Source organism: Catharus ustulatus, chromosome 4, assembly GCF_009819885.2.
Source record: "Catharus ustulatus isolate bCatUst1 chromosome 4, bCatUst1.pri.v2, whole genome shotgun sequence".
In the NCBI taxonomy this organism is placed as follows: domain Eukaryota; kingdom Metazoa; phylum Chordata; class Aves; order Passeriformes; family Turdidae; genus Catharus; species Catharus ustulatus.
Genome location: NC_046224.1, coordinates 65,583,874 through 65,606,882, shown reverse-complemented (window position 1 = coordinate 65,606,882; position 23,009 = coordinate 65,583,874). Strand labels below are relative to the sequence as shown.

Genomic DNA, 23,009 nt, shown 5'->3' with positions numbered 1-23,009 from the left:
TGCTGGATTTCAGTTGAAAACAATAAAATGCCATCATAAAATGAAAAATCAAGTGTTACCTAGCTGACAATATATAGAGAATAAATTGCCCAAGCATTTTAGTTTACTGAGCTACTAGGAATTGAAAATTGGTCCCAAGATTAGTCTGATTATTAGGATACCTCTAGCAACAAGCACCAAAAGGGAAAGGGAAAGGGAGTACTTTTCTGCCCCAAATCTATGAAGAAATGTAAGAAGATTGAACAATGTCATTAACCAAGGGGGCCCTTTGCAGTTCTTACAAAAAACTTCCATAAATGCATATCACTTACATGTGTGCAGATGATCTGTCTGAGTGTGCTGCAATCCTTGAGTGGCATTCATCACATAATCTCTCAGAGCCTTATAAACTTTAATATATTCATCCACCCATGAGGAGACCAATAATAAAAAAGCTCCCCATATATTATTCGCATGATCAATGCATACTTAGGTAGCAAGTTGAACTTTTAATGGGATTGATGGTACAATCACACAACCCCCCTTTCATTTCCTGACTGGTTTGTATTCCCAGCTGTGGAAAATGTAGGTTAGTCAACACTCTCACTTTTCAAGAGGCCATGGTGATGTTGGATCATATGGGAAGAAGGTGAGAGAGAGTTACTGGCAGCACCTGGAATTTTTGATGTGAGAAACATTCAACCAAAGCTCTACTGGCTTGTAGTGCTCTTGTTCAGACCCTGCTCATTTCTGAGAGGCTTTCAATTACAAAGAGAAGTCAGAAGCAAACATGCCCTGTTTTGAGCAGGAACACCCCGTCAAAGTCAAAGGTATGACTGTGAGAAGTGTGTAAATCATATATTCAATACGCATGGCTGGGGTGTGAAAGGTGTTGTGCCTTTCCTGGGGAGCAATATCCATTTGCACAATTTGAAGAGCTCGATTTTTGTCTTTATCCATGCACATCCTGGAAAGCCATTTCAGTGTATGGAATGTTGCAAAGGATTCCAGTGTTCTCCAGCATCGTCTGAGAGCGATGGAAGATTGTAGTGAGATTGTAGTGTTCTCATGTTTCCTCTTAAGCGTTGACTTTAGTGCTGGGAGAGCTGTGGTAATTGTACACAATAGGACCATAGACCTGGCTGTTCCTCTCTAGAGTACTTGGCAAATGAAAAAACTAAAAATTTACTGTTTAAAAAAATATTCCTGCTCCTTTTAATTAGTGGGACAATAAAAAGCAACTGTAAAATGCACCAAACTACACCATCTTTAGCACCTGAACTAGATTTCTGCAGCAAGCCATGGAAGAGTCTTTGGATGGGTGGATATTTGACACTTCACCCAAAATTTCTTGACCCAAAGGTCTAAATATATTAACAACTATAGTAAGGAATTTATCTTTTATGTTTCAAAAGCGTCCAAAGAAACGTGTTCTTCCCCATTTCTCCTGCTAGGGTTTTCTTTTTTCTTTTCCCACGTATTTCCCTTCCCTTCAAAACTGCATCCTCTGTCTCTTGCCAGCTGCATCCTTCTTCATCTGCAGCCTGTCAGCAGCCTATGCACACAATCTCAATGGAATTTTATGGGATAGGAATGATTAAGGATCTCGGGACTATTCTGTTGCTGAATAAACTGAACTGAAACTGTGAGAGGTTTGTGGTTGCAGGTAAGTTTCTAATTATAGTGTCTGAGTGAGTGGAATTCCCCAGACAGAGTTTCCCCTTTCTCTGAAGGAAAAAGATAGTTATGTTCTTGATAACTTCATTGAGCTTTTATATCTCCATAACCCAACTGTTGTTGTGATGAAGGGGAAAAGAAGTTAGACAATCTTTTTCTTTCCACATTTCCCAGTTCTCCCAGCATTCCAGAGCAGCATGTGTCCTTTGAGAAACCTGCTCTACTGGTGCATGATGAAATGCAGCCCCAGCCGATGCCTAGTAATGCTTATGCTGTATTCAATATCTATACCGAGAATAGGCACAGAATCAGACACAGAACAGACACAGAATCATATCAGGCTGCATCACTCTCCACTCTGAGTACATGCATAGAGCTTGAGGAAGGCACGGGCTGGTATCTTTGGTTGTCTTGCTGTAGGTTAGGGGATGTAGAGGGGTCCTTTTTCTTTCCCCCCTTCCCTCCCAGTACAGGAGCTCCTTCACACTTACTGAGCTACCAAACACCAGCAGCCATGGACCACCAAATTATTTCAGTCTCATCTGCATGGAGCACTTAATGCTGCTGCAAAATAACAAACAAGATGTTGAACTATCACAAATGGCTTCCACGTTTTAAGAAGGATTAGCATTCCTACATTCTATTCTTATTCTCACATTCTATCCAGAAACTTGATTAAATTTTTATTTTCTTATTCTTTGGGTTTTGGCTGATGTCTCAGACATTGCTGCAGCAAATGGTCCAGAGTGCCATCCCTGATGGTAAGTGGCTACAGCACAAGGACAAAACAAACTTACTCCATTACAAAATAACATAAAATTCAGTAATACAATATCAATGCCTTATGCTCCAAAAGAGCTTTTACGAAATAATATAAATGAGAGGATGAAAATGAAGAGAGGCTTTGTAGAGCTCTGTCACAAGCCCTGACACCCAGCCTGGATAAACACCCCATTCTCTCCATGTCACAGTACCACAACTTCTCCATGTAATTACCACTTGAAAGTTAATAAGACTCTACTTCCATTGTGACAGCTGTATTTTCTATTTTCTATTTATTTTCTATTGTCTATTTTCTATTTATTTTCTATAGTCATGGCATGTCCTGCATCCATGGCTGTCATTGCAGACTTGGCTGTGGAAGCACCATCTTGGTAGACAAGTTGTTTGAGGCTGCCTTAGAAATCAAGTGATTTCCCCATAGGAAACCCCACTGTACCATGGCACTGTGATGATGGCTAGTGCAGAGACGAAGTGGTTCCTCCTCCCTGCAAGAGTTGTGAAGGACACCAGTGAAGAAAAGGATGATTCAGATAAGGAAGCTAAAGCTCCCTGATTAGCACAGAATCACAGAATTGTTTAGCTTGGAAAGGGCCTCCAGCTGTTCCCCCAACACTGCCAAGGCACTACTAACCCATGTCCCCAAAAGCCTCAAAGGAAGCGCTAAAGGGGCTCAGGACTGGACACTGCACTCAAGGTGTGGCCTCAAAAGTGCCCAGCACAAGGGGCATTCACTGCTCTGATCCTACTGGACACATTTTTCCTGATCCAGGCCAGGTATCCTTGGCTTCCTGCTCACCTGGATAAACCTAGGCTCATGTTCAGCTGTTGCCAACCAGCAGCTTTACAGCCACTCTCTGCCAAGACTGTTTCACCAGATGGCTGGTGTTGAATCAAGTCTCAACCCAGATGAATTTGCACAGCCTTCACTTAACTAGTTGTGTCTGTCTCTTCCACACAGCACTGTCTGGATGAGGCTCCTGGAGCCTCTCAACAGAGGGAGAGGGGAAGGGCAGCTGGGGCAGAAGCAACCAGCACAGGAGAGCTTAGGACAAATGGAAGGATTAATATTGTCTGAAAAGTCCTTGAGTTCAGCCATTTCCATCAGCCTAAAACGTCTCAGAGCTCAGCAAAGTCAAATGCATGAGTCCCCAGATGAAGTGATACCCATCTATGTGGATGGGATTTGGTTTAATTTTTTGGTTTTTTTTTTTTTTTTTTCAATTATGATTTAATGGAGGAAGGAAAGAAGAATGAAACACATAGTCAGTGGCTCAGCACATATTTTTTTATTATGCAGTTTCAAACCACTAGAAAATTCCTTAGTTATGCAAGTGCACTTTAAACCATAACATAATATCTACACCAGAATTTCATTTTTCTCAATTCACTGCTTTGTGAATTTATTTCTAATGTCACCCCTTCTTAATTCTCCTTGGAGTTTTAATGAAGACAATAGTTCCATGGCCAAGCAAAGCAGGAGTGGCCCCAAGACGCAGATGAAGACAGTTGGGAAGGTCTCATGTGAGGGATGCAAAAGCCTGTCAGGGTGAAGGATGCATAACTTATTTTTCAGCAGCTACAGCTTAAAACACGACCCTGGGTTTTCAGCAATGTGGAGCACATTGGCAGCAGGGCACTCATGTTGGGGAGAGATTGTAAAGATCCCCCAACTCCTTTGGTACCTTGGAGGTTGCCATGTTTGGTTGCAGAGAGAGGAAGGCTTGTCGCAGGTACTTGTCACTCTAGTCTTGGAGCTTTTGCTCACCTGTATGCAGGGACAAAAAGTCACCTCCTGAGCCTGTGTCTCTTTCTCCCTGTTGCTGCTGCTGCAGCAAAGTACCCCAGACTGGAAAATGAGAGGGGGAAAGGGAATGTAGTATTTAAAGAGATAATGGACTCACTCATTAAATTATTATTTTAATCCTCCTCCACTGGAAAATAATGAATCTGGTGTCACTCTGATTTTCAGGGCCTTGGCCATGGTTCTAGCTTGGGTCTCTGTGCTTTGCTTAGATTTCCTTTCCATCTCTCTGAGAGAAAGGTAAGTGAAATGTGGAGATCCAGAGTTCAAGGAGTGAGCCACAGCAGCCTCTCCCTAAGCTGCCATCACAGCAGCACTCTTGTTCAGCAGGGTAACCATCAGCACAGTGGGGACAGGGCCACACATCAGCAGGGAAACAGTGATGCTCCCATGTGGAGCCAACATAGCACCAGTGCTGGGATGATCAAAGTTTCCACCTCAGCAATTGGAAGAATGTCAACTGCAACTGGACTGCCAGTCAGCTGTGTTTCTAGCATGAATATTGAGGGGGAAGATGATTTATTGCAGCACTTTAAGCCCAAAGATGAAATGCAAAAGCGAATTAAAATTTGTCTGGTAACTGCTCAATCAAAGGTTGGAGTGCAGTATTTCTGCTGCATTTAAACTGCAAAGAATCATCTGCAATTTGCCAATGCAAATGCAAACAAGAACTTCAAAGGGCAGAGGCATCTTTTTTTTTGTTTTTCTTTCTCCCTGGCTAGAATGTATTATAGCAAGTTTGTGTATGCTTTGTAGTACTTTTTCCTGTCATGACAATTTAGTTTTTGTTTGCTTTTTTAAGGGAGGGAAAAAATCCCAACTCTTGCTTTAATGATCTTCACCATGGTGAACTTGAAAGTGGCTTACAGCAGGGGAGTCTGGCATTTTCTGTTTGCATCAGTCAGTCGCTAGTGATTGATCTCAGAAGTCAGGCTTCATTTTCTAAGCAAAATAGGCTGCAGTTGAAAAAACCTGATTAAAGTGAGTAGAGTTTTATCTGATGTGGTTATTGCCACTCATTTCAGCATAATGACTTTATTTCCAACTACAGATGACATGCAAAAGACAGAACAAAAAGTGCATATCAGTTTTTAATGCATTCTTCTTAAAATTTAAGTGATCCTAACAGGCCACCAAACTACCAGAAAACTGCTTGGCATGTGGAATAAACTGATATAGCTGCTGTAATTTATCTTGCCATCCTTACACAGAAGTCTGCCATGAGAGAAGCTGCTTGCTGGGCTGACATTATTGTGAAATAATCTTGCAACATTTTGCAAAAATTGCTGCTGTGATTCTAAACTAAATAAAAAAAAAAATTGAGTGGTCTTGACTTTGCTTCCTGACTTCCGAGCGTTTAGGTCCTAGTGACTTCTCCCTCTAAAATATATGAAACCTTGAAACACCTGAGATCCTGACACAAAAATTGCTCATTCTGTATCATTTCCCAACAGAGGGAAGTGCTCCTTTTCCTCTCGTTTCTGAGGGACAAGAGACAGTGAGGAGGAATAGGTGAAATTACATTTGAAGAGGTGCAAACACAAAATTACATTTGAAGAGGTGCAAACACAAAACTGACAGGCTTGGAGACAACATGCTTCATTCAAATGGCTATTTGCAGAGCAGATCCTCTGCAAGATGACTTATGGCATGGGAAAAAGTCCTGTGCACAGAAAACAATTTGTCATGGTAAAATAAAGAGCCCTGAAGCTGTGAAGTCTGGCATAGCTGTAAAATTAAGTTTCACCTGGGAGGGGAAACTGGTTGCAGGTCCTGATTTCTTTCAAAGACAATGTCTGTATGCCAGCAAGGGACATGGAGGCTACTGTGACTCCTTTGAAACTCTACCAAAACCACAATTTAATATACTATCAAAGATTCCAGGCTGCACTCTCTTGAAACTGCATTAATTATTAAGGCAGCATGCAGAGCTCTGTAAATGGCTCCTGTCTGTTAGCACAGCACTGAGTTTAAAGGCTAGGGTGGTGGCAGACAATGATGATGGTGATGATGATGATGACAATGACTTATGATTTGTAGAGTTTTCTGGCATGGGGGAGAGGTGTCTTCTAATACTGGAAGCAATGTTAGGAAAAGTCAGCCTGCCTTCCATGTAGCAGGGGCTGAGAGGGAGGAGGGGGCAGCTGAGCTCTAGGGGAAGCATGACTGAAATGCTGAGCTCCCTTGCCTCTTGCAGCCTGAAATCAAACAGTAATACTTCCAGGAGGTGAAGACAAGGCAACACACTCCCAGACAAAAAAATACCCTTTCCCCTACCCCTGATAAGAAAACCCCAACCTTGTTTCTGCTCTGCATAACACTAGCCACTGTGGCAGGTTTTATGCAGCTGTAAGCTGTTTTGCTTTAATTTGATTAATTTTATTGGGAAGAAATTACATCCTTTCCACTGGCCAGAAACCAGCCAGCCCCAGTAAGGGCCCTCTCTCCCTATTTCTTTACTACAGTTATAAAGGGATTTGTAAATTACTTACAAAATAGAGTCACCACATGTTTGAAGAGCACCTGAGAGTGCAGGTATGAAAGCAAAGCCCAGGTGTCTGGCAGATTGGCAATTATTCCAAGAGGTGGGAAGCTAAGCAAGAGACTGGACCTGATAGAAAGCAAGGGGGAAGCATTGTACTCATTCTTGCAGCGCTTAAGTTTGAAAATGGAACACAGTGGCGGAGAAATCAGCACCAGCACTTTCTTCCTCCCAGAGAGTCTGGCTGGGGAGGGGGGCCCTCAGCAGGGACAGAGCAGGCCATGCTGTGACCCTCGGCAGCAGAGACCACCACAACAACGCCAGGAAATTGTCAGTCAAGTTTAATGCATCATAAAGAAGTAAAACTACATTGGCATATTTAAGACAAACACTTTTTTTTTTTTCCTATGCACACTATCCACTGGACAGCCCCCTTTTCAAAATAACTACTTTTAACAGTTTTTCAGAAATTCTCCACATATTCAACCTTCCGCATTTTTCCTTTTTTTTTTTTTATTTGTCTGAGAAGGAAAAAAAACCATGAAACCTGAAAACATCTACATTGCAAGCCACTCAGAATGCATAATTGTATACATTAACCAATGTATAACAACTGTGTTTTACCTAGTTCACTTTGTTCATCAATAAAAGAATATAAAAATCTTGTTCAATCGAGTGTTGTGTATTAAAATAGATTTGTATAATACTGCACAGTTTCTCCCGGAGTTGTGAAAATGGTTGAAGGGACTAAGTGTTGCCTAGTGATGGGCAGCAGAAAAAGCCAGTCCCTCATGTGTATTTTTTTAAAAATTAAAAACAAAAAAAGGCTATTCGGCACCATGTGATATGCTGATGTGAGAGACTAGCCTTGTGTCCTGCTCTTGTGGCTTTCTATAAGTACCTGTTGTGCTAATTTATGGAGAACTCATAATGACAGAGACAATGGCACTGGGGACTGTGAGCTGAGAAAAACGGGGTGTCCATCACCACCTTCCCAGGCAGCTGCAGGAGACCAGGCAGGAGCTTGCAGAATCAGGAAGACCAGCTAGTAAAACAAGCAAGTGCACTGGGATTTTCTCAGGCTAATACTAAACACTTCCCAAATATGCTAAAATCCAACAAAATGTTAAAAAGGAATCAAGTTTCCAAAAACAAAATCCTCCCAAACCCTTTTAATTTTCCATGCCCTGGCCCTTCCCCAGAAGTCTTGAGTTTGAGTCTCCAGTTCGAGAAACAACCCCTTGAGGCAGTTTTTTTTTTAATTGCTGTACCATTTCAGCAGACATTTCTACAAAAAAAAAACCCCAAAAAACCAAAAAACAACCAACCAAACAAAAACCCCCAAACAAAAGAAAACAAACCAAACCAAACCAAACCAAAAAAGTTACATGTCTTTAACAATAAAAATGCAGTACAAAAATGTTAAGTTATTTTTTGGCATATTATCTGTACTGACAAGAAACAAAACCCAGAATATTTATTTGCTTTTTTCTTTTAAAAAGAATCCAAAATTAACAAAAAGACAGAAAACCACAAAATAATAATTTTTAAAAATGAAACTCAAACTGTCGAAGAAATCCACTGTTATGGTTGATGCTAAACCTTGCACAAAAACTCCATGAGAAAAATACACTGATAGCAAAATAAGTAAAAAGGACCTGCAAAAGGAGTTTTACAGTCGTATTTTTAAAATATTTTGGAACGCATATACAGAAGCATCAGCATGAAAATACTTCAATATTTTACTAGAAATGCTAACTTCATACAGTTTCTTTATTTAAATATTTGCAATTCTCAAGTCTAATAATACAGAAAAAAAAGATATTTTGTTTCCAAGGCTCTGTGAGTGTCCGTGATGCTGTTCTGGTCACAATGACCCCATCTCCAAGTCACCTGAAAAAATGGAGCCAAACTTGTTCCTCTGAAAACAATCCATTTCAAGTGCTAATAGCTCAGTTTCTGGTTATCTCACTGATTCCCCCCCACACACATAGCTTTCAGCCCAACTACTTCTCTAATCCCTCACTAACTCCTCTCCCCTTAGAACAGAAAGCCTGTGTGCCACCACAAAAGGCTATCCTGTTTCCTATCAGCCATGCTTTTCCTGTTCATCCTCAGTCATAAACACATTAAGGCCAACATAACAAAACAAAATGTCATAAGCACTGAAGGTCTTGGCAAATACGAAACTGCAGCACAACCCACTCTGTGGGAACCTGCTGCCACAGTGACCTACAAACTGGGCTGACTGCTCTGCCAGTGTATCAAAACTGAGACTGCCCCTTCTGTCATTTATTCCAGTTTCATCTCTCCTCTGCTCACGTGCACAAAGTTTCCTGTCGCCCCTTCCTTAGACCTCACTCAGCCGACTCCTGTCAGTTGTTACCCTGGGATGGTTGCAAGGCTTTGTGCATGGCAGCAGAGGCAGCAGAGGGTTTGATCCAGGGGATGGATAGCAGGGAGGTGGTGGTGGTGGTTGTCATGGTAACCTGAATCATCTGCTCATTTTGTATCAGTCTAATGAGGGTTTTGAGACGTTCCAGTGATGACTGAGTCTCTTTCTGCTGGGCCATCAGGTTGGTTTTTAGCTCTAAGCATTTCTGTCAAATAAAGAGAAGGGGAGAGAGAAGGAAAGACTGAGAATGCATTCAAAGTGGTGTAAAACATCTCTCCAAACAGCCTTTGGTGCCTTGGGTGCGCATTCTGCTCAAATGAAGTATGTTCTCCTTTGGGGAAAGCAAAACCACAGCTTAACAAACGGAGTAATTAGCAGTGCTGCACACATTGCATCAGTTGTCTGAGGGAACAATATTCTTCCCAGGCGAAATGCATTTGGAGGGTGTTTCCAACTCCATCCTGTAGATAGCCTGGCAGGAATACCTTCTGCACTCCACAGAGATGCCTGGCATGAGAGTGTAATAGTTGTGCTATTGAAAATACAGAAGGCACCACTCAGGTCTCTCACTCTTACCAAAGGACCCTGATAGATGTTTGGTGGGTTAACCTCATCAGGATGCATTTCATATGTGCCACACTTTTCAGGGAATAGGCACTGTGAAGATGCATTAATCTCACTGAACATGATATCAACATTTTTCTGGCAGAAAACTCCAAGACACAACTGTTACACCAGAGCACTCAAAAGAAAACTCTTGTCCCTCAGGGTGACCAAATTGAATGGTTTGAAATAAAAACCTCCAATCAAATGGACACAAGGGCAGGAGCTAAACAAAGGCATCCCAAATCCTCCATTTCTCCAAGAAGAGACGGGAAGAATCAGTAATTCTCCTTTCCCTTCCCAACCCTTGGAATGCTGCATCCAGCAACCCCATTCTTCTGTGAGGGACAGACCCACCCCCTGAGTCTGTCTGCAAGGTGAAAGGGGACAGTGGCCTCTAATACCTGAAACCTGTTTTCTTCCTCCCAGTGTGCCCAGAATTCTGACCAAACCAATTACTTGTCTGCAGATTGCTTCTCTTTGTCTATGGTACAGACTGCCCAGGGGTGGGGATTCTCCAGTCCCGGGGAATGGCGAAATGCTCACTTGAAAATCAACTTGTTTGGAAAGCAACTGTGTGGAGCTGCTCAGAGATTGGTTTAGAGACGTGAAATTTCAGATGAAAGATAAATTATGTTCTGTTTTTAACACTGAAGCTGTGGGGTGTATGAGAATGTTCTCTTTCACATAAATCTCTGTTAAAATGTCAGCATGAAATTGTTCTATGCTGGGACACCTTTATTTTATTTTCTCCTTTCAAGTGGATCCATTTCCAGTAAATATAATCATTGGTTGATATTACTATTTAAATAAGTGTTGCCCACTGAAATAACTTGATTCTGCTTAGGTAGAAATTCTTACTGATTTTGGCAGCCATGACACACACCTGATAGCTGACAGCTTTTCTTTCCAAATTCCTCAGCCCACTGCACTCTCCTACCTACTACATACACATGTGGTTCCATTAGTGCTATACACATGGTCAGAGAATATACAGTGATGTCTTTTAATAAGTTATTGCTTTTCCTTCCACTCTATTACATGATAAATATTTTAACATGCCTCCTCTGGATAACTGCAATGGTAAAACCAGCAGTGACCAGTTACTTCTGCAGCTGCCACTTTGATTTTTCTTTCAAGGTAAGGAAGTGTCAAATATTTATTGAGGCTGCCACGCAAACTAACAGCTATCTCTCAGGAGGGAGGTAGCCCCAGATAATTCCTTCAGCCATGGAGTGTAGGAATTAGACTTTGAATTCAGCCCATTCAGCCAGAGACTGCTCCTCACAGCACAGCATGTATGGAAGATACCTCCAGACAACATTGAGCTTTGAAATTAGTTTGGAAAGACAAAATAGTCCATGTCCAGTCATGGAGTGATGCTACAACATTCAGAAAAAATGGTTATTTCTACTTAATATCAAGAGGTTTGAGCTAATGGACAAGCAGCTACCACTGGAGGCCACGCTTGTGGCTGAACTTTTCCCCTAGAGGATGGAAATGCCTTGAAGTCATTGAGAAGCTCAGAGCTATGGATGCAACTACAAGGAAGGTAGCCATGGCTATTAGTGGAGTTTTGTGTGTGTTTTGTCACAGGAATTCAAGCGATTTCTCCTCCTCAGCCTGCCAGAGTGGCTTGTTTTTGTTTATAAATAAAATGCACTTGCACTTCCTCAGAGAGAAATACATTCACACTTGAAAATCTATTGCTTGGGAGCTTGAATAATTTTCTAGCCACAAAGTACCATTTTTCTGGGCTTAAATTCTTTATAAACATCTCTTCAGGAGACTCTGTGTCCCCATCAGGTGTCCTACCTTCACTGCACTGTTGAGAAGTCGATCTTTTTCTTCTAACTGTCTATGCTCACTCTTCAGCTCACTGCTTCTCTTTAATAACTTTCGCTTCTCTTCTTCTTTGACTGTGGAACAATAAGATTAAGGATGCAGAGATTAAGAAAAGGATGTAGTGTGTGCTTGAGGACAGAAAGCAGAAGCAGGTATTTTGCATAGTGAGTTTAAGGTCTCATTAGCCTTTTGTCAGCAGACACAGCCAAAGAAATCTGGAGTTTCTGTTTGCAGGCATTTCTTCACTAAAATTGGGCATTGGAAGGGGCTGCCTAGGAAGGTAGTGGAGTCCTCATCCCTGAAGGTGCCCATGGAACAACTGGACATGGCACTCAGTGCTCTGGGCTGGTTGAAAAGGTGGGATCAATTACAGGTTGGACTCAATAAACTTGGAGGTCTTTTCCAACCTAAATACTTCTGGGATTCTGTGCATGTGTCTATGTCAATGGTTAGCACAACCCAAAAGGTAAAGTGCACCTTTAAGGTGAATTAAAATGTATCCTTAGACCACATGTGATCCTGGAAGTCTCCAAGAAAGAGGTGAATGGTATTTAGGAAGAGGCCAGCCCTTGGAATGGCAATAGTTAGTGACCCTGGCAGAAAAGCACAATTACAACTGTGTCAGACCTTCATAAAGGTCCTTACAAATATGATGTCCCAAGTAGCCTATTGCAATAGTGCAACAGGGAATTAAAAAAGAATAATGCTCAATGCACAGTTGTCACACAGCATGTGACTCAAGTGGCTGCTATACTACACTGAAACAGTTAGGAGCTGGTATTGCTGTGGTGTCTGGGACACTAGTGTGGCATTGTGCTACACACCCGATGACATGGCTCTGCTCATCCTGTCTCTGCCTCACAATGATTCTGCCTCAAAATCCTGTTTTCAGCACTGTTCTGGGGAAGGCACCACTTTAATGACAGCTTCCTCCAGAGAGTGAAGTTCCTGAGAGATCCCTCTCAACTTCCTTACAGAGAGAAGATGGCAAAGAAGCAAACCAAGGGAAAGAGGAGAGAAAAAATCCGCTCTCCCCAGTCACTTATGGCCCTATGACCTACACCATCAGACCTGGCAGCATTGTAACACTACTTTGGTACTACAGCTAAGGACTCAAATGGCACTGTCTACCATGAACAAGGAATCCCTTGTCAGTGGCTGAGTTAATCCCTACCTGTTTTATGAGTAACGTAGGAGTGAACAATAGCCAGAGTTCCAGTCCATGGCACATTGTCATCTTTCTTTAACACCTGTAAGCCCAGGAAACAATAAATGGTTAGGATTACAAAAAAACCACACATTAATATTTGTTCCAGCCTTGCAGTTTGGCAGGGTCTTGTGTCCTTGTCTCAGAACATAAAAGTGGTTTTAAGGTTAAGCACAAGGAACTCTATGGCACAGAATCTACATTTTAGTGACACTCTAGTGTTTTAGTAATGTTTTTCTTACTTGTGCAATCAGCATTATTCACAGCAACTAGACAGTTTAGCATATGTCACATAACCGGGATACACAGTTGTGTGTAACAAACGTGATTTAAAGAAAAGGAATTTTTCTCCTCACACCTTTCAAATCCAGTGGTGAACAGTGTCTTCTTCTGACACTGCCTCCCTCATCTCTAAGATTTACATTCTTTGTCTGGCTACATGTTGGTGGCATTACTGCAAAGAAAGGAGCTGAAGGAACCAAAGAGAAATTTTAAGAGGACAATTCTTAGCAATTACAGGCATGCTACAGCACTCCTTGTATGTTCTAACTCTAGAATGGTGAAAAATACCAGAAATCAACACTGCAAACTATACTAAAAACCTCTCAGTACTTCTTTGTCTAATGTAGTCTACTCAGCTACAACCATAGGTTAGATTTGTTTAGGGGTACACAAATTCGAGGTGTGTCCCATTTTCCTTTCTTGGTACACCATGCTCCATGTAGCTTACCTTCTGTTGGCACTTTGGGCAGACCCAGAGCCCTTTGGGTGCAGTTTTGAGGGGTGGGTCCAAGCAGTTGAGGTGATATGCTCTGGGACATGTGCCACAGGGCTGCAAGTTAACTCCACACTTGCAAGCAGTGCAGTGTTCATCATGATGGATCTCATTCTGCAAGAGAAGGGTGCTCTGGGTAAAGTCAATCCATTGAGAACTTCTCTCTATACAGCATTCAAAGCCTCTACCGCAGCAGACAGGCTCCTTCAAACACGAAATCTAATTGTCAAAAGGACCCTGACAGACACAGAAGACAGAAATAATAGATTTATGATAGCAACAAATACAAACAATAAATGGGCCAGAAGCAAGTTTCATAAATTGAAACAGAAACATAAAACCCAACTAATCAAACACGAGAGAGTTGACGAATATAGCCAGATTGTGACATTTTCTTTTCCAGTGTTACTACAACACATGTATCCCCATGCATGGCTCTGTCCTCAATCAGAGTTAATGCGGAGATCATTTGTCCTTCATCCCCAAAGCAGAAGGAAGTTAGCAAGAAGAGGGTTCCGGGGCAGAAGCACAGTTCCGTGTTTCATGCCCATTGCCTCAAAAGGCAGCTGGGGAAACAGGAGGCTGGAGCACAGCCTTGGGCTATATATCCTCTTTTGTGAACTCCTCTGGCCTCTTTCTCCCTGGCACTAATTGTTCTTTGCTCAGACTTGCCCTGGCAACCTTTCTCCAACAAGACTGATTAGGTCTTTGTCTGAAGCAATACACAACATGAACTACGACTCATCAACAAAGTTACAATGTCATGTAGTAGACTGCTGTGCTAATCCAGTGGCAACATTAATTACTCTTTTTAATAAAAGAGACACTGGTATTGAAACTCTCATACCTTGTGAATCATTTCAAAAAATCAAAAATTTCCTACTGGCGTTCCAGGAAGTAGAATAGTAATTTCATATACTTTTAATTTCACAAGCATGTTTTCATTTTTAGGAATTTATTAAAATTAATTAAATTACTATTATATAATACTATAATACTAAATTACTAAAATTAATTAAAAATTACTATTAAACTACTATTAGTAATTAAATTTCATGGCAGTTTTAGGTAGACTCTAATTCTAAACCAGTCCTGTCAAAAAAATCACTTTCCAAAATATTAGTCTTTATGTGCACAAAGGATCTTAATCTTAACCACAATGTAAAGAGATTTAATCTTTACAAAGTAAAGAGGTTCCTCATTTTTCTTATAAAATTTTCATTAAACTCATAAATCTGAACTAGCAATTTCTCAGTCAGTGGAATAAACAAAGGGACTAAACATGTCTTGCATGTGAAAGCCCAGGAATTCATCTCTTTGAAATTCTAGTTGAAGAACTCAAAGATTTAGTTAAGTGGGAGAAGAGAATACTGCAATTAGATACCTTGAAAGGGACTACAGTAATTAGAAGCAAGCACTGAATATACAGTGATGAGAAAGACACTGCTAATACACCAACTTTGCCACACATACCTTCCAGAACGAATCCTCATTTGCTAGCATGTAAAAGAAGGGCAGAAAGAAGATTAGTGGAAAATACATTGCTGCAGTAGTAGCTAGTTCTCAGCTTTGGGCGTAATTTTAATCAAGATGTGGCATGGGAGATCAGGACATTGCCAAATTTATGCAGGCAAGAAAGAATATAACAGCAAGCAGTGGAATTAGCATTTGAGATTTAAAAATGTACATTGCAGGATCCCATGTTCAAAAGTCTGATGCTAAAATGTCATAGTATTTGAAATTTTCAGAAATCCCCATGCCCTCTGCTAACAGCACACAGTGCTGCCACTCCTGCAGAGTGCAATAACAAAGCAAACACTGAATAAACCCAGAAGCATCCTTCTGATGCTGCCAGTTTATAGGCTTCCCTAACCCTGAGCTTGCATCTTCCTTTTTATATTTAACTGGCTTTGATTGATTTTTTTCTTCCATAAATTTCTCTACTTCTTCCAAGAATTGTAGTGTACAGTAATTTCACGAATACAAGCCGCACCAATTTGACCAAAATTTTGGTGGAAACCCGGAAGTGCGGCTAATATTCCGGGGCGGCTAATCTATTAACAAAATTCTAAAAGCTGCCAACACGGAAGTGAGAGCCCGCGGCAGCCCCAAGCCAAGCTGGAGCCCGGCCGGCCCCGGCTGAGATGGGAAAGCCTGGCAGAGGCGGGGCCTGCAGTGTGGGGGCGGGCGGCAGAGCCTGAGCCAGCAGGGCGGGGCAGGGGGGCGGCAGAGCCTGAGCCAGCATGGCGGGGGAGCCCGGGAGAACTGGGGCTAGCAGTGCAGGGGAGCATGGCAGAAGCAGGAAGGCCGGCGGGTGGGGCTGCCTGGCAGCGGGGGAAGCCCAGCAGAATCGGGGCCAGCAGCATGGGGGAGCCCGGCGGTGCGTGGGCATGCAGTGCCGGCCAGGGCGAGGAAACGCGGCGGCGGTGCAGATGGGAGGGGGCGGCCAGCGAGCCTGGCAGCGGCGGCAGCGCCTGGCCCGCCGGCAGGGCGACTACGTAAACAACACAGCGGCGAGGCGGCCGGCATGCCTGGCAGCGGCGGCAGTGCCTGGCCCGCCGGCAGGGCGACTACGTAAACAACGCAGCGGCGAGGCGGCCGGCATGCCTGGCAGCGGCGGCAGTGCCTGGCCCGCCGGCAGGGCGACTACGTAAACAACGCAGCGGCGACGCGGCCGGCATGCCTGCCAGCGGCGGCAGTGCCTGGCCCGCCGGCAGGGCGACTACGTGAACGCAGCGGCGGGGCGGTGCTGACGGGAGAGGGGGGCCAGTGAGCCCGGCGGCGGCTGCAGCACCACCCGGCCGGCCCCGTCAGCAACCATGAGCGGGCCGAGCCTGCCTGGCCCCGCCCTGAGCCAGTAAAGCCCGCTATGCCGCGATCCTGTTACTAATTGGCCAGTTTGTGAAAGCTGCGCACGGATTCTCGCGACGAACGAAAGTGCGGCTAATATTCGGGGTGCGGCTTATCTATTGACAAAGACAGCAACATTGTCGAGGCACCGGGGGTGCGGCTTATATTCGTGAAACTACTGTACTTTGGCAATGAGTTCCATAAATAATCACAGACCTATAAAATGTGTAGATGTTACTTCATACCCAAAACCATACACACAAAGATCCACCACTGTATGACACCGTGATTACTCAGGGGATATAAATGTTATTCAGATAAAGAGAGGTTTGATAATTGATTAATCTTTTGTACAAATGATACATGTCAGGGAATGTGACCTCATTTCAGTTAAGATATTTTAATATAAATGAATCCTGATTAATTAACATTTTGATCAAAATTTGCAAGAATTGTCCTGTTCTGTATTTCCAGAAATGACAGCTGTTTCCTGGACATCATGGGGAATTTTTCTAGTTTGTTTATTTCTCTTTTCATCTTACTATTGCTACAAAGTTTTAAACTTCTTAAAATATTTGAAGGCAGAGAGAAGCACCGGTCCCTTTCAGGTGGTGCTCCTATGGTGCAAGAAGTCAAGGCAGAGGCAGAAAGAAGAATCTCAAGCACTAAACATGACACTTGACAGGGTGATCAAGTAAATACTGAAAAATTGTCAAAACTTCATGCCTCAATTGTAATTATCCCTGCAAATGCTCCTAATACTGAAATAATATTTAACTTACGAAAAGGTGTCTCTTCCCTTACCTCCAATGCATCTGAGTAGAGAATAAGTTATAAAGGCAAAACAAGGGCAAGGACAGAATCAAATTTCTTTACTAGCTTTGTCTCCTCTTCTGAACTACAGGTTTCTCACTTTCTTCCTTAGAACACTACATGGATCTTGTCTGAAGAATTAAACTATACTCAACATTCTTTGTGTTTCACCTCACATGTCCCAACTCTTTGTCATCTCTGTGTTGCACTTTTTTCCCTGAAATGTGTTCCTTCCCATGAGTTAATCATCAGCATCCCCAAAAGGTTCCTCTGAATTGTCAATTCTCAAGGTATTTACTATTAAGTTTCAAATTTGAAGTTCCTATAAATACAAGACTGGAAGGCATCTTTAACTTCACCAGGTCTAGATTTATGGCTGGTTTTCAGCCCTTGTTATTGAAGCAAAAGTTGTGGGAAATTTCTAGTGCTTGAGGACAGAGAGAAGTTTCTTAAAGCTGGTGGAAAGAGGCAAATTAAAAGCCTAAAAGAGTAATTATTTTTCAATATATATTTTTGAGGACTTGGAGTTGGCAACACTACTTTCTTCAATCAGTTCTCTCACTGCATGTTGCTTAAAGTGCCAGAGATCAGATTTCCCACTGATTGCAGAGGCTTCGAATCCATTTCTATACAATTGTGATCTTTGGCCTTATCCTCCCACTGTTTTTGCAGGAAAACCATCTATTTTCATTCCATATTAAAAAACCAGGGATATTACACAACGTAATGCCCTATGGTATTCTAACAGTAACTAATGAAATTCTACTAATACATTTTTAATATGTCGTTAGAATAGTACTATATTCATTTGAAAATATGCTTACCTCTTGTTGAAAGGAACAAGGGGTTATTCAAATAATTCGATGCAAGGCGTTTCCGCTACAAGGGAAAAGAAAGCAACCCACGTGTCATTGCAAAGTGCTCTGGTTGTCTCTTACATTTCAGATTATCAATCTCCATGGGTTTAGCTCATACCTAACCAGCTCTCCAAAAGCTGCTCAGACTGACCACTGACACAGTCAGACAAACAGTTGCATGATTTACCTTTCTAACAAGATTTTCATAGAGCAGTTTACTGTGCATTAGATTTTGTTAAGAAGAGAGAAATACAAATTGTAAATGTTATTGATGAGGTTGCAGGATATGTTGCATGGGCTGATAAGAGCAAGGCAATTCCAAGCTTGACAACATCCATAAGGGAAAATTATTGCTGTGAGATGACATCTTTATTTACATATATAGAAATGGTGACGGATTTCTCACCTGCAGGGAAAACACTACTGCTTTTGTGACACCTGCCTACAGTTCAGAGGAGCATGTTGCATTTGCAAACAATGAGTGAGTGCCTTGGCAAAATAATTCCTTTTCAGAAGTGAATGTGCAGGACCTTGAAGAGCTGGCAGTGATTTCAGTCTGCTGAGATCACCAAACTTACAGAGAGGACTGCAAACCTGTCTGAGATATTTAACTCATCTAATGCAGCCCATGGCCAGCCTGGTCTGAGGGTAGAAGCGGTGGTCAATAGCAAGCCAGGCTTCATTAATAGTCTAGACAATCCAAATTGTTGCTCTGAGCCATCTAATACTTGTACAGAAGGACTGGAAACAGCACCATTTTCCTCCATTAGATGTTGCTAGATTCTTCTTGGAAGAAAATTAGAGGGGTTTTGCTACTAAATTATTTATTCTGTGGTGAACAAACTATTCTCTTATAGATGGGTGCCTGCCAGCCACTTAATGAATAGATGTTTGAACAGATGTTTCTTTCTTCAAAAAATAACCAGCCTGAAACAAGCCTTTTCTGCTAAAAAAAAAGGCTACTGAGGGTAGGAAAATAAAATTCTATCTCATTTTTTTAAGAACAAAGCCTTGAAAAGAAAAAGCACACCATTCAAGTGAAGACATAAGACCGTGAACACATTTTTGCAATCGAAGTTAGTATCAACACTACAAATGCTGAGCTCCTGCCACTTTGAGAAGTGTTGGCAAATAAAAAGTCTAATTTATATTCAACTTCAATTTAAACAATCATGAATTAAAGACCATTCAGTAGACTAAATTAAACTGCACCAAAATGCCTGAAATGCCACAAATACCTCAACTCACTGATTAGCAAATCAGTCTGAGCAGCTAATTGATCAGGGAAAAACCATCTGCCTCCATTTTACTTGAATGGCATTCCCCATGGTCAGTGCTTAATGACAGCTCTTAATGAGGACACAGCTGATCAGCCAGAGAAGTCTTTCACAGACATTTCTTTCTCCATGCCATCCTTCATTTCAGCATATGCTTTTGAGAATAGATATGATGAGAAGTATGAACTAGGGGTGCAGCAGGCCATCTTCCACCTCTGCTCCAAGGTAACAGAGTTTGTCACAAACACCAATCTGGCTACAACTACAAAACTCTGCTGCAAGTATTTTAATAATCAGGATGAAAAGATTTAATGCTAGCAAGGCTAAAGTTCCTACCATGTTAAATACTGCACATATGGACATCAGTATTTGCACTGAAGAAAATAGTTGAGGAATTCTGAAGAACTTAAGTGCCCAGAGCTGTTCTGGAGTATAAAAATTTCCAATGCTTTCAAAAAAAAGAACAGTCAAGAGACTCAGTAGTTTGACTGCAGCAGTGGGTTTCTTCTTAGCCTCATCTGTTTGCTATCTGCCAACAAAGACAGAAATCTGAAATACTGGCATACCAGAAATTCTGCATCACTTATGCCCAAATAAAGAACAATCATTTTCCTTAGTCTTAGAGGACTCGGAACACGGAGAAGCCTTGATTAAACGGAGAGCTGGCTGCAACTGAGTTTAATTTCAGTTTCATTTCATTTCAGAAAGTCCACCCAGTAAACCCAAACTGTGCTGAAATTTAAAGGTGAACTTTTAATTAGCTGAATAAATGTATTTATGTTAGTCTAGAAACAAAGAAAAAATTCAGAATAAGTTATATGCTGCTTTTGCACCAAGTTTGCAATCCAATATTACACAGGACCAAATTGTGATACTACTGTAAATGCAACCGTGTAAGCACAACAGACAATAGAGATTGTCCAGAGCATTTTACTTTTAAAAATGCATTATAATATTTATTATGCAGACTTCTACACCCCTTGCAAACCATACTGATTCTTAAACCAACACACCCCTTTTATGAATGTCACTAATAAAAAAAGCAAAGATCTCAATTTATTATTTAGCACAAGATAAGAGAAATAGCAATGCACATAACTGATCTCCAGTTATGATCTAAAGGGACTGTCTTTGTAGATAAAAGAGTAATTAGGTGCCACATTAATTTAGTCCTTTTGGCCTTTATTAAAACTAAGATGAATTCTTGTTTGGATCAAGTGATGTTGTGTGGTGAAAACCTGATGCTTAGTCATTGAGATTTTTTTTTTCTTTCTTTTCTACATCAGTATCTCTTTACAAGTATCTGTGGTTCTGCATTCGTATATATTTTTGTAATAAGAAACACTTAGACCTTTTATTGATATGAAATAGAACTGTGGTAAAATAAGTGAATGGTAAAGTACCTCTGTTTCCAAGAGTCCACTGTAGGTTGGATTTGCTGTGCTTCTTCTCTTTCTTTCCTGACGCTTGCTCTGGATTTCTGTAACCATGGAAAGGAATATGAACTGTGTATTTCTCATTCATCAGGGAAAAATGTAGACATAACTTGTTAAGCAATATGATCTTACCCTCAGCCCCTTGAGTTTTGTGCTCTGTTTCAGTTTCTAAGATGTAACTGGGTTGCATCAGCATTGATATTTGCTGCAGTTCAAGGTTGGACATTAATAAGCTTATCCATTTTTCACAGGCATTTTTTATTTTTTAATTCCTTCAAGGTAGACTTCTGCTGCCCTACAAGAATTTTATTATGATCTCTTCAGACACATATTCAGCTAACATCATCAGAGAGTCTTCAAAGTACAGTAATTTCACGAATACAAGCCGCACCAATTTGACCAAAAATTTGGTGGAAACCCGGAAGTGCGGCTAATATTCCGGGGCGGCTAATCTATTAACAAAATTCTAAAAGCTGCCAACACGGAAGTGAGAGCCCACGGCAGCCCCAAGCCAAGCTGGAGCCCGGCCGGCCCCGGCAGAGGTGGGAAAGCCTGGCAGAGGCGGGGCCAGCAGTGTGGGGGCGGGCGGCAGAGCCTGAGCCAGCAGGGCGGGGCAGGGAGGGCGGCAGAGCCTGAGCCAGCATGGCGGGGGAGCCCGGGAGAACTGGGGCTAGCAGTGCAGGGGAGCATGGCAGAAGCAGGAAGGCCGGCGGGTGGGGCTGCCTGGCAGCGGGGGAAGCCCAGCATAATCGGGGCCAGCAGCGTGGGGGAGCCCGGCGGTGCGGGGGCCTGCAGTGCCGGCCAGGGCGAGGAAACGCGCCGGCGGTGCAGACGGGAGGGGGTGGCCGGCGAGCCTGGTGGCGGCGGCGGCAGCCCTGCCGGCGGGGCGAGCGAAAGCGGCGCTCGCGAAGCGCCGCCGCCGCTCGCGGAAGCGCCGCCGCCGCGAGCGAAGCGCCGCCGCCGCTCGCGAAGCGCCGCCGCTCGCGGAGGCGCCGCCGCCGCTCGCGAAGCGCCGCCGCTCGCGGAAGCGCCGCCGCCTTCTTTTCCAAAAGGGTAACAGAACACTGAGCAGATTGCCCAGAGAAGCTGTGGAATCTCCTTCTCTGGAGAGATTCAAGAGCCATCTCAACACAATCCTCAGTAATGTTCTCTGGCAGAGAAGCCAACAGAAAATATTTCATTCAAAAACTGGGCTGTAAATCAACATATGCTGTCTTACCTTCCAAATGTTCTGTTGTAACCAGTCCTAGTGCTACCATGAAGGCAATTTTCTAAGGAGAAAATAAATGAGTAAGATTTTCTACTACAATAATCATGGTAAGAAAATAAATAAAATTAGCATTGACAGAATAAAAGTCTCTTAGAAATGTATCTTATTTGAATGCATAGCAATGTAAAGAACTTCAACTGAAAATTTGCTTGAGATATTCCTGGTTCTCCTAGTATGACTGCATAAACTCTAGCAATTCAAAGATGTCTGAAGTCAATGCTAAATGACTACTGATCCTACACAGCACATGAACAATATTCAGTCAATCAGTTCAATTTCACATTACTCGCTGGATTGTTACTCCATTCTTTGGTGAAGTAATTTTGCATTATTTTTACGATCTGGACATGGCACACTGCTTTTATTGGATATGAGCAAGCTGTATGAAGTGAAACACATATGAACTGTACAACACTAAACAACACATCAGAAGTGTATAGAAAGTCCCCTCCCACTAAAAAAACAAAAAAATTAGAAATTTTTCTTTCCAAGATATAAAAATAACATCGTGTGCATGGATTGTGAAGACATATACTGATCCAACATTTTTTCTCAATGAGGAGTGAACAAAAATCTCCCACTGACACTGGTGAACTCATTTTGCAGTGAGGAATCTGATCTAAAATATTACTCACAACTCTTGTAAACTATACATGCACAAAACATATACACATACTAAAAAATCTTCAGAACATGCTGATGCAGTGATAGGACAAGTATTAGAGCAGATTCTCCACAGGAGAGACAATCTGACTATGAAATTCAAGCTCTTAGGAAACCCAAGCAAGCAAAGCTACAGTCCAAGTCTGAGGAAGTGTACAAAGACCATAGGAAGATGCAATTATTATACCTCAAATAAAATGTTTTGATTCAGGCCCTACTAAAACGCAGTGTTTGAGCAGTAGAAGGTCAAAACATTCTGTTTCATTCAAAGAGTGTTAGGAGAACGCATTTCAACA

At 42.2% G+C, this 23,009-nt stretch overlaps 2 protein-coding genes across 7 annotated transcripts in view; one reads left to right on the top strand and one right to left on the bottom strand.

The window, feature by feature from the left end:
• The window catches only part of ARHGAP8 (Rho GTPase activating protein 8), a 53,994-nt gene extending 51,302 nt beyond the window's left edge, over window positions 1-2,692 (top strand). Inside the window, 1 exon segment of the mRNA XM_042779209.1 lies at window positions 1,501-2,692. Coding sequence (XP_042635143.1) covers window positions 1,501-1,580 — 80 coding nt within the window. The 3' untranslated portion in view covers window positions 1,581-2,692.
• A 5,375-nt stretch (window positions 2,693-8,067) lies between these two features.
• Window positions 8,068-23,009, bottom strand: part of PHF21B (PHD finger protein 21B) — a 179,351-nt gene continuing 164,409 nt past the window's right edge. For all 6 annotated transcript variants that reach the window (XM_033058293.1, XM_033058294.1, XM_033058289.1 and 3 more), the window contains 8 exons: window positions 22,000-22,051; window positions 20,748-20,824; window positions 18,035-18,089; window positions 15,021-15,043; window positions 13,503-13,661; window positions 12,740-12,815; window positions 11,536-11,639; window positions 8,068-9,322 (listed from right to left, as the gene is read on the bottom strand). In XM_033058293.1, the coding sequence (XP_032914184.1) occupies window positions 9,098-9,322; window positions 11,536-11,639; window positions 12,740-12,815; window positions 13,503-13,661; window positions 15,021-15,043; window positions 18,035-18,089; window positions 20,748-20,824; window positions 22,000-22,051 (771 nt within the window). In that variant the 3' untranslated portion in view covers window positions 8,068-9,097. The remainder of the gene's footprint in view (window positions 9,323-11,535; window positions 11,640-12,739; window positions 12,816-13,502; window positions 13,662-15,020; window positions 15,044-18,034; window positions 18,090-20,747; window positions 20,825-21,999; window positions 22,052-23,009) is intronic.